The sequence below is a fragment of the Podarcis muralis genome, chromosome 12 (assembly GCF_964188315.1).
Source record: "Podarcis muralis chromosome 12, rPodMur119.hap1.1, whole genome shotgun sequence".
Lineage (NCBI taxonomy): Eukaryota > Metazoa > Chordata > Lepidosauria > Squamata > Lacertidae > Podarcis > Podarcis muralis.
In genome coordinates this window covers 9,493,247-9,504,416 of record NC_135666.1, presented here as the reverse complement: position 1 = coordinate 9,504,416, position 11,170 = coordinate 9,493,247, and the positions used below count along the sequence as shown (strand labels likewise).

The 11,170-nt window shown below is 45.5% G+C and overlaps 1 protein-coding gene across 3 annotated transcripts in view; it reads right to left on the bottom strand.

Annotated features, from left to right (window-relative positions):
• Positions 1-40: 40 nt before the first annotated feature.
• The window catches only part of DLEC1 (DLEC1 cilia and flagella associated protein), a 53,849-nt gene continuing 42,719 nt past the window's right edge, over positions 41-11,170 (bottom strand). Inside the window, exons 30-39 of one of the 3 annotated variants that reach the window (XM_028749623.2) lie at positions 10,668-10,802; positions 8,923-9,096; positions 7,581-7,703; positions 6,823-6,917; positions 5,460-5,544; positions 4,315-4,509; positions 2,840-3,001; positions 1,646-1,799; positions 1,122-1,242; positions 41-283 (exon numbers count right to left, since the gene is read on the bottom strand). In XM_028749623.2, coding sequence (XP_028605456.2) covers positions 160-283; positions 1,122-1,242; positions 1,646-1,799; positions 2,840-3,001; positions 4,315-4,509; positions 5,460-5,544; positions 6,823-6,917; positions 7,581-7,703; positions 8,923-9,096; positions 10,668-10,802 — 1,368 coding nt within the window. In that variant the 3' untranslated portion in view covers positions 41-159. The remainder of the gene's footprint in view (positions 284-1,121; positions 1,243-1,645; positions 1,800-2,839; positions 3,002-4,314; positions 4,510-5,459; positions 5,545-6,822; positions 6,918-7,580; positions 7,704-8,922; positions 9,097-10,667; positions 10,803-11,170) is intronic. The other 2 variants (XM_028749620.2, XM_028749621.2) reach the window with 2 other exon arrangements.

Genomic DNA, 11,170 nt, shown 5'->3' with positions numbered 1-11,170 from the left:
CTCAGCTTCTTAATTCAGAAATCAAGCCTCCACACTCAAGTCAACAGAAATAACGGCCTTTTATTTTCTACTATACATCACCAAAAACCAGGTAAACCTACTTACAGCCACCTGCGGCAGCAGCTTTAGCTGCACCTGCTGGGAAATTGGTTGGGCGCTTTACGTTTTGCGCATTTCTTCATACTTCTCATCGTAAGATCCTTTCCCCCGGACGTAGAGCAGGCAGGGTGCCTCTCCCAGCATCCCAACAACTGTGATTATGGTTTGATATTCCACGTCCTCCCTGTTTATAGGGAAAGAAACACAATCCAGGAAGGCGGGTGGAGGCCTGCTAGTCTTACAGCTGCCTACTAGTGGCAATGTCAAGCCACGTACATTTAAACTCCTCTCCCAGAGGGATCTCCAGCCACAAACACTGATGCAGCATGCAGCATGCGAGGAAGCCTCGAATGTATGCAGTTACTCTATATTATGGAAGGTAGAAGTAGCAGGATTAAGCTCTTCCTTATTTAATTTATGTGGTACTCTGCCAGTTAAAATCTCGCAACTGTATGCTAGCTGTGTTGCACTCCTGATTTTAACCCCCCCACACAAGAGGATAAAGAAATCTTGCTGCTGTATCTGCCTCAAGTCTTTTAGGGCAGAGCTAACACCCTCCAGCCTTCCAGAGGTTGCTGGAAACTGGACTTCAGAATCCAACATCTGGAAGGGACAAAGGTTAGTAACCCTTGTTTTGGGGGGTTACTAGAAGTGGTGAATTTAGCTTTATAATGTGCCCTGATTCTAGCTCCTTGACACAATTTATATTTAATATACAAGTATTTGCTCTCTGAGCTAGGGAGCCCATCTGCCCTAAGATTACTTCTGCAGCTACTGCTTTCTTGTACACTGAAGACTCATAGGTTACCCTTTTGTATGGAAAACAGTTCTGCTCCAGCTACTCCTCACTGTCAGCATGAACTGCAGAAGTTATCAGAGGAAGCGCTTAGGAATGCAGTCACTGCAGCCAATACACAAGGAAACATGGTTTCCTAAAGCCCCCCTAATTTACCAACAGGTTGGCAGCTTTCGTGGTAACCCTACAAAAGCCATGCAGAACATTAACTCGCTTCATGTCCTACCTTGGGGTGAAGCGAACCACCAGAAGTGTTTTGGTAGGCACGCTACTTTGATGTGCTTCAAGAACGCCGTTATTTGGGGAGATGGAAAACACTTCAGGTTCTTTGTGCCGCTCATTTTTATCTGTAAGAGGAAGTGAAAGAGCAACAGGTATACTGACATTCTTAATGAAAAGAAAGCCTCACTAACGTCTACTCGCATCTTTACCAGTTGAATAAAATGGCCACTCGGCTTCTGAGAAAGTTGTTAACAGTTGTCCTGGCTTCCAGTCTACTGAATTCATTACTCTCATTTATCCAAAATTGTTTTGAAAATACACTGCAGTTTGCAAATGTGTGTCCTTCATTATCATTCTAATGCACCATTAACACAATGAGCTCCCACTTTTTTTTGGCAGAAAGGATTCTATAATTAAACAGATTCTATGATTTTGTTAAAAAATAAATGGACATTCTCACAATGCAGCTTCCAAGCATAGGAGCCGCCTTAACAGTGTGGGAGATGTCAACCTCCCGATTTCTCTTACCTAGCAAAGCTGTCCAGTAGCTCCTGCATCCACTTGTATTCATCACAAGGACAGCTTCGGCCCTCGTTTGATTAACAAGGCAGATTTCAAAATCAATCGTGTCACAAGAGAGCCCAAGTACTGGGACAGTGAGGTATGCAGCCATGGGCAATGCCTGGAAAGGTATAAAACAGGGCAAGAGCCTTTGATAAAGGAGGAATTCTGCATTGACAAGGCAAAGCAGACTGGGAAGATAGGCCAGAGCTGATCTATGGTAATTGCCCTTATACGTAAGGTGTGCAGCTAGCTTGGTGAAAGCATCCCAGAGCATTTCTAGTGCAGCTTCTAGGTGTGGACACCAGCTCTCTTTGAGGGCCGATGCCAACTAAATGGATGCTTAAAAAATAACCGCTAAAATTCTGGGGGTGAGTTGTGGGATTACACACTCCCTCCCCTGTCTAAGTATAACTCTCCCAAGCTGGGTAAGCATTTCTGCCAGTGCCAGTGGTTAACTAGGATCCAACCTAACCATAAAGTACATTCAGATGGACCTCCACACGGGAGCCAGTGTTTTCTGGGGTTTTGTTTCTTTCTGCTGCAGGGTAAGAGCAGAAATCTTAAGACTACTTCTCTGGGCAACAGCTTCCACTCTGCCAAGTGTCAGCCAATCGGCTCTACGCACAGCCAGACACTGCTGCAATCAGGTAGACCTTGTTGCTCTTGCAATTCGGTTTGGCAGTCCATATTTCTGGCCAAAAAAAGAAGTGGGTACAGCAAGACAGGTACGTCTGTTCAGCCACCCACCCCTCCTAAAAATCAAACTTGTACCTAAGGGCTATTAAGCTTTGGAAGACTAGTAACTGGTCTGGGGGTACTAACCCTGTCTTGCCACAGGTTGTGTATAAAATAACTTTAAAATATGAAAGAAGGTTGAAACAATATGTGGTAAAGTGGGCTTAAGCAGGTAGAGGCGATATATCAATGCAAGTATGGGAATATACTGATTTATTTTAAAGTACAGGCGATTCCCGACTTACATGGGGTCACTGTTCTGGGTCCCCGTGCCCATAAGCAAAATGTGTGTAAGTGGGTAGCCCTGTTGCAGTAAATACAACTTCTTGCGCAACAGCGGTTAAATAGCTCCCATATGCCATTGTGAAGCCCTTGCGGGTCTTTTTTCCTGGACTTTTGGCTCACTGACATCAATCTGCATACCTGGGTTGCTTTGTTACTGTATTCAATGATGAGATTTTGCTTAAATTCTAGTATTTTGTCTCCGTTTTCAAGCTGTAGCACTTGAAGCCCAGGCAGGAACTGGTCTTCCGGGAGATGTTGGTAGGTTAGTAACTCCAGGGATGTGTGGAATGACACCTTTACCTACATGTAAGCCAGGCCAAATGTGTTAATGACAGAACCATGTTTGCAGGAAAAACAACGTGCTGTACATTATTATTATTATTATTATTATTATTATTATTATTATTATTAAAATTTGTATACTGCCTTATACCCGCAGATATCAGAGTGGTTCACAGAATAAAATCACAATATAAAATCACAAAATACGTAATCAAAATAAAAACAAACAACCCCCTCAAAAAAAACATTTTAAAAGGGCATTGGATGTCAATCAACCAAAGGCCTGGTTAAAGAGGAATGTTTTTGCCTGGCGCCTAAAGGTGTATAATGAAGGTGGCAGGCAAACCTCCCTGGGGAGAGCATTCCACAGACAGGGAGCCACTGCAAAGAAGGCCCCGTTCTTATGTTGCTGCCCTCCAGACCCCTCATGGAGGTGGCACACGAATAAGGGCCTCAGAGGATGATCTCAGGGTTCGGGTAGGTTCATATGGAATATGAGGTATTGCAGTCCAGTAAAACACAATGTCGTTATCTTTTACTGGACGAACTTCTCTCGGTGAACAGATAAGCAGGCTCTTGAATTACACAGAACTCTTGTTCACATGGAAGACAACAGAAGAAGCCAAGCCAGTCATTTTGCATAGGGGAATGGCTTGTTCAGTTAACATATTGATGCTAATCAAGCAGTACAAACAGGTTCCTACTTTTAAAAAAGAGGCCCTCTTTTGACCTGCAACACCAGTTCTCTTAATGACTACACTGTGAATTTGAACTGAAGGGTCTAAATGCAATTTAAAAATTTAAATGCAAAAAATGAGGAGGGTGCTTTAGTGTGGTGGCATTTATCTTTTAGCACTCCCTGCCACTGTGTATCAGACATGCGCCTGCTCTGTTGCCTTTCTGATGCCTGCTAAAGACATTCCTCTTTCAACACACCACCTAAAGACTTTATCCCAGTCGGGATCTTGGATTTGAACTGATTCTATGCGTGTGCTGCCTCTGTTTTAAACTGTTTTTATCTATACAATTGTTTTAACTAATGAAAAATAGTATTAAGTAATAATAATGACTTAAATAGACATTGGATAGTTCTCTCCTTTTCTTTGACGGAGTTCCTACTTCAAGCTAGTACTTTAAATGGTAGAACTTCCTTGCCAAATGGCTTATGCTTCTAATCCGAAGCCCTGGTCTCCCTCCCTGGTCTGTGTCACTTTATCTCTCTATACTAGAACTTCGGTACCAGTGAAAGCAATGGGGCGTAAGTTTAATTTAGTCCGCATCCAATCCACGGTGCCTATAAGCTGCCGGTTAAGGCTTGAAGATGAACCTACCAGCATATTTTCCAGAGGATAGAGTAAAAGGTGCTGCTCCCCATTTTCACTGTCACTGTGGGGTATCTTCAGGTTCTTCTTGGGGTCTACGCCAGACACGGAGAAGGGCGTCGTCAAAACCAGCTTGAAGGACAGAGGAGTCTCTGTGTTGTTGGTGAGCTTCAGGTTAAGGGTTGTGGCTGACTGTGTCAGTACCTAAAGGATTGAGAGAGAGCATATACATAAAAGGGCATACGTACCATTTATGCCCTTTTAAAATGTGTTTTTTTTGGGGGGGGGTCCTATTGGGTTGTTTTTATTTTTATTAAGTATTTTGTGATTTTATATACTGATTTTATTCTGTGAACCGCCCTGAGACCCCCGGGTATAGGGCAGTTAATTAATTAAATAAAATCAAGATATAATCAAGATATAAAATCAGCAATGGATTTTAAGTTTAAAAGTGTGATAGGCATATAAACATATAAAAACTTTAAAGTTGACTACCTCAGAAAAATGACCCAAAGTCACCCGTGGATCTGGGTTTGGGAATTTTCTTAACAAACTAGATTGAATCGGGGGATGGTCTGCGCCTACAGATCTGTGCGCAGAATCTGGCGACAATCTGGGTCGTCGTGTGGTCTTTGCCTTATATTGTACATTGTTTTAAATGTTTGTTTTGCTATTGGGATTGTAGTTCCATTTGTGTTTCTCAAGTTGGTCTCTGACCGTAATAAATTTCATCTTCATATATAAAATCACAAAAGACATAATAAAATAAAATTTAATTAATTAATAATATTAAACACAGGCGATTCCCCACATATGTGCATTCAACTCATGCACGGCTGCATATATCTGCAGGTGCTGGGAAATAAATAATTTCAAAGGGCAAAAACGGCCCCAAAGCATTTTTTCTTGTTGCGTGGTAGTGCAAATTGTTAATTTGCGGGGTGATTTTTGCTAAGTGATTTGCGGGGAAATGTTGAGAAACAAATGATCAAAATCAAACCCGCTTCACATCCCCAGGTCCCTTACAGTGCATCCCCGCACTGGATTCTGAGTGTGGCTGTTTCATGGTGCACTTTCAGAGCCTTGTTCCGTGAGGAGGAAAGACGCAACTTTTCGAGGATCTCAAAAGTAGGAAAGGAATCGGGACTACTTACGCCCATGAGGGGCTCGTCTGGGATAAGGGCGCTGGCCAGAGCGTGAAACACCAATCCGCTCTCATGATCCATCTCAGCAGTTAGCCTGCAGGAAGAAAACCAAAGGCCGTTCAGTCTTGTCTAAGCAGGAGCATAACCCACTAATGGGATTATATGTGGCACATTCAGTGTAGAGCATGCCCACCAAACTCGGCTCTGGACTGCTTTCAACAAGCTCTTAGAGCGGAATTATGAACAAGTCCATAAACTTTGCACTAGGCTGCAACCCCACGCACAGCTGTCTCAGTCATTGCAGCCTATAAGAGGAAGAAAGAGCCAACTTTTGTGTATCTTCTACTTGAGGTTTTAAATTCAGAGCTGAGGAATCTCCGGTTTGGGGTTGAAGGAGACTCTCCAATCTGTCCCCCCCCCCCCCCCGGACTACGACTCCCATCATCCCTGCCCTTCTACTGTAGCCATAATTTTATCCATTGCTTGTATTTAGTACGGATGTTATTTTATGACAGTCGTTTGTTTGCCACCTTTTAATAATAATAGCAGCAGAGCAGCTTATGAATGAAACGCAGTTCATTTCTCCTTTAGCTAAAGCAATTGTAAAATGAATAAAGCAGTAAAACTCAAAGCTGCGTAAAGTAGCAAAGGAGTTCATAAAAGACAAAATAGGACTGAGATTTTATTGTTGTTTTTAAAAAAGGTATTTGCCTAGCAAAAAGAACCCCACCTCCATTTTGGGAAAGCTTTGGGCTCTGCTCAGGTCCATCACCTCTGTCCATCACCTCTGTAGATTGCCAGGGTTCAAGCTGAGCTAACGCCACTCTCTTTCAGGAAATGGAAGCACAAAACCAGTTTTCCAGTCCCTGAAGGAGCCCAAGTGAGCACTCTCTTCCGGACTCGTCCAACACATTTGGGTTTGGGGGTAGAATTAACCCAAAAACGGTGAGAAGAGAGTTCCTTCTCTGTTTCTGGATGATGAGAGTATCATCCTGGTCATGAGGCATAGTGGCCATTCCAGTGCCCTTCTGGAAGAGAGCCAGTGTGGCATAGTGGTTAAGAGCGGTGGACTCTTAATCTGGTGAACTGGGTTCGATTCCCCGTTCCTCCACATGCAGCTGCTGGGTGACCTTGGGCTAGTCACATTTCTTTGAAGTCTCTCAGCCCCACTCACCTCACAGAGTGTTTGTTGTGGGGGAGGAAGGGAAAGGAGAATGTTAGCCGCTTTGAGACTCCTTAAGGGGAGTGATAAAGCGGGATATCAAATCCAAACTCTTCTTCTTCACCACCCAACATCTGCTTGTGCAGCTGTGAGCACCCAGCCCTCACTCTGTCCCAAAAGCCACCCCATCGCTTCAGGTATGGCACTTACAAAGCCGGCTTGACAAACGCTTGCAGGTCAATCCGCAGAGGCGCAACGGCATAGCCATCTTCACGAGTCACTTTCCCAGGGACGTTCTGAACCATCTGGTGGAGGGGAATAAAAACGTATTAACGGTGGTCCATTATGGGCACTTAAGAGCCACATTGAGCCTCCTCCGAGCGATGGGATGGGATGGGATGGGGCTGGGCTTAATTCGGGTTGCAGCTCGATTTGTGTTACGGCCATTCTTGGGAGCGGGGGACAGGCAGGACCTGCCACGACCAGAGCACTTTGGATGGTGAGGTGTGGCTTCCCAATATGGTTTCCATTTGGAAGAAAATGGTTGCCAGGGATCCTAGGTTGCCATCTCAGTTTGTGCAAAGAGCTGGCCATGGAGCAGCGATGCAAGAAACTGGACCCATGCGAGGCTTCTGACCTGATAAGAGGTGATGGGGCTGTGTCACCATGAGCCTAACCTGCATATCTGGTTGGGCCACCCGCTGGGGAAGACTCAGGGAATGAATCTGGCTTATGCTCATGGGCTGTCCTGAAAAACAGCACCATTCCTCAGCACACCTTCTCTCTACTTCGGGAGGACTAGGTAGGATGACCCATGGTGGTGGCAAGTGGGTGTTAGTTTGGGTAGGGCGGTGAGAGCAGGGTGCTGGACAAAGCCTAAGGAACACAACAAAGCTGGAAAAGAGAGAAGTCGAATGAGATGGGATGGATAAGGAGGGAAAGGAAAGGCAGTCTTCTCTTATCCATACCCTGCTATCCAGGCTCATGAAGCCAAGGGCAAAACCTTCGCATTCAAACTTATTGATGATCTCTGGCAGCATCAGCGGAGTGAAGGAAATGTGGATGGCAGCAGCACCACCTGCGGGGACCACCTGGGCACAAACAGCTGATTAGGAACACTGAGAGGGCAGGTGGTTCTGCATATCCGGGGGGCTTGAGGTTTGTATTTCTGAAACAGCCGTCCCCTCCTCCACCCCCACATGTGGCAAACAACTTGCGAAGCTAGGGAGGCTTCAAAAATATTCTGATTTTTGGGGAGAGAGGAAAGGTTGTGTTTTGAACCCCAGACAGAGTGTACAGCTGCCCAGGCCAGGGTCAACTTTGTGTCCTGGTTCCTGATGAGAGCCAGTTTTCTAAATATATGGAGCCCACAGAGCTGAGACTGTAGGAGGTGGAGGGACCGCATTCTTAAATGCTCTGCCACATAGTGTGAAGTAGACTATTATGGGGAGTGTTTTATATGGAGAAGTGTTCAAAAGAAGTAACTCTCCCCCACACTTGTGATATCCTGAACCTGCATCATAATCCAGAATCCAACCACATCAGTCAATCACCTTGTTTTGAATAATATAATAATAAACAAAAAGCCAGCCCTGTGGAACGTTCTCCCATCAGATTTCAAGGGAATAAACAACTATCTGACTTTTAGAAGACATCTGAAGGCAACCCTGTTTAGGGAAGCTTTTAATGTTTGATGTTTTGTTATGTTTTTATATTCTGTTGAAAGCTGCCCAGAGTGGCTGGGGGAACCCAGTCAGATGGGTAGCATATTATTATTATTATTAATTATTATTATTATTATTATTATTATTATTATTATTATTATTATTATTTACTACTGTAGGTTAAACCACAGAGCCTAGGACTTGCCGATCAGAAGGTCAGCGGTTCAAATCCCCGCGGTCCCACTTTCAAATCCCCGCAGTTCGAAAGCACGTCAAAGTGCAAGTAGATAAATAGGTACCGTTCCGGCAGGAAGGTAAACGGCGTTTCCGTGCGCTGCTCTGGTTCCCCAAAAGCGGCTTAGTCATGCTGGCCACATGACCCGGAAGCTGTACGTCAGCTCCCTCGGCCAGTAGAGCGAGATGAGCGCAGCAACCCCAGAGTCGGCCACGACTGGACCTAATGGTCAGGGGTCCCTTTACCTTATTATTCTATTCTATTTGGAGAACACAGGGAAGGATTCATAAATACATGAAAAGCCGCCCCCCCCCCAAGTTTAGCCCTTTCTCGTGTTGAAATCTCTTCTCCCTCCCTCCCATTTTTTCACCGCTTGGCTTCCAAGGTCACAGGAGGGCAGCTAGAACATACCACTTGCTTGGGAGTGATGCAGAAAGGGTAGTCGGAGGGCACCCCCTCGTGGGGCCGGATGACTACCGAGATTATTTTCTTGAGGACGGTCGGTTGCCAAGAGTAATCATCGCTGCTGCTGCTGCTTCCTCCTCCTCCTCCTCCTTCGTCGTCCTCCAAAATTGCATCTAGACTCTATGGCAATGAAAAATATGGGCTGTGAAGGATCAGAGAGGAAGGAAACTACAGTGGTACCTCGGGTTACATACGCTTCAGGTTACAGACGCTTCAGGTTACAGACTCCGCTAACCCAGAAATAGTACCTCGGGTTAAGAACTTTGCTTCAGGATGAGAACATAAATCGTGCTCTGGCAGCGCGGCAGCAGCAGGAAGCAACCATAGGCTAAAGTGGTGCTTCAGGTTAAGAACAGTTTCAGGTTAAGAACGGACCTCCAGAACGAATGAAGTACTTAACCCGAGGTACCACTGTACATAAGAATAGCTTGCTGGAACTAGCCAGTGGCCCATGCAGCCCAGCATCCTGTTCTCATAGTGGCCAACTGGTATTCAGAACCACACCGTTAAGTGTGACGATAGAAGGCCAGTAGCCACCAGAGTGGCATGTTATTCAGAATGGCAAAAGGGGCTTCTTCTACTACTACTCTTTAAACAGAATGGAAATCTAGGAAGGAAAGAAGGCCCTAGAGCAGCGGTTCTCAACCTGTGGGTCACCAGATGATGTTGGACTACAACTCCCATCATCCCTAGCTAGCAAGGCCAGAACTCAGGGATGATGGGAGTTGTAGTCCACAGGTTGAGAACCTCGGCCCTAGAGCATGAGGACATCCAATGAAGGTTCAAGATAGATAAAGGAAAGGACTTCTTCACTAGGGAACTTGGTCCTCCAGGTGGCAGTGATGCCTACCAACTTGGATGGCTTTCATAGAGGAGGAGGAGAGGGCTATTGATGGCTACTAGTCAGGATGGCTGTGCTCTGCCTCCATCCTGGAGGCAGCAATGCTTCTGAACACCAGTTGCTGGAAGCCACAGGAGGGGAGAGTTGCTCTTGAGCTCAGGACCTGCTTGCTGTTTTCCCACCGGCCACTGTGAGAACAGGGTGCTGGACTAGATGGGCCACCAGAAGGCTCTTCTTATGTTCCGAGGGAAAGCTAAACTCATGAAGAGACACAGACGTCAAGACCAAGATGAACCGCCTCGAACGAAGGCAGGAAATGGGCTGGGGCTGAGGAGGACCGAGTCTGGACGACAGATGGAGCCATAACCCACACAATGGGCCTTCATCCCAGGAGAAAAAGTTGATTCTCTGCAATTCCACCCAGGTTGGCCTGGTCCGCATGGAACATTAAACCACATCTCAAAACAAACTATGGTGTCTTCTTTGCTCCTATGGTATCTGCTCCTCTTGCTGCACCTCAAGGATGTCTGAACCTGGGCTCGTGGTTTGCTCCTCTTAAAGAAAAACAACAATTGGAAGTGCAGCCCCAGCCCCATGCAAAACTCTAGGTCCGGCATTTCCCAACCTGGTTTCCCTCCGGATGTTTTCAACTGCAACATTCCTCTCAACCCTAACAAGCAAGGAGAACCCAGAGGCTGAGAGGGAGAGTGTGCCAGAAGGGAAATGAATTGATACCGATTTATACAAGGTGTGGCCGGAAAGTTCGGTAGTCACAGAAATTGGACATCGAAATATTCGAACATACATGCCTTACAGACTTTCAAAGTAGGCCCCTTTTGATACAACGCACCATTGACAACGTTTGTAGAACTGCTGGAAGCTTCTGGAGAAGTCTTCTTTTTGTACTGCGTTCAGTTCCCTCGTCACAGCAGCTTGGACGTGTGAAATGTTGGAAAATCTGTGCCCTTTCATTGCAGATTTCCATCTTGGAAAAAGAAATAAATCCAGTGGGGACAGATTGGGAGAACATGGAAGGTGGGACAACTCAGTAACCTCAGTAACGATTTCAAGTGGAATATGCAATTCTTCCACCATCATTCAGATGGAAAATGCCTATCCCACATCAATAACTCACGAACTCCGTCGACATCTGAAGCCGCTGGTCTCCCAGACCGAGGGTCATCTTCACTGGTTTGCTGCCCTTCACGGAAATGCTTAAACCACTCATACACTGTCTTTCAAGTTACAGCTTAATCTCCGTACACAATTGTGAGCATTTAGTGGGTTTCTGATGCCAACTGTATATTCAAATATTTCTTGCTGTCTGATTTCTGTGACCATTCACCGAACTTT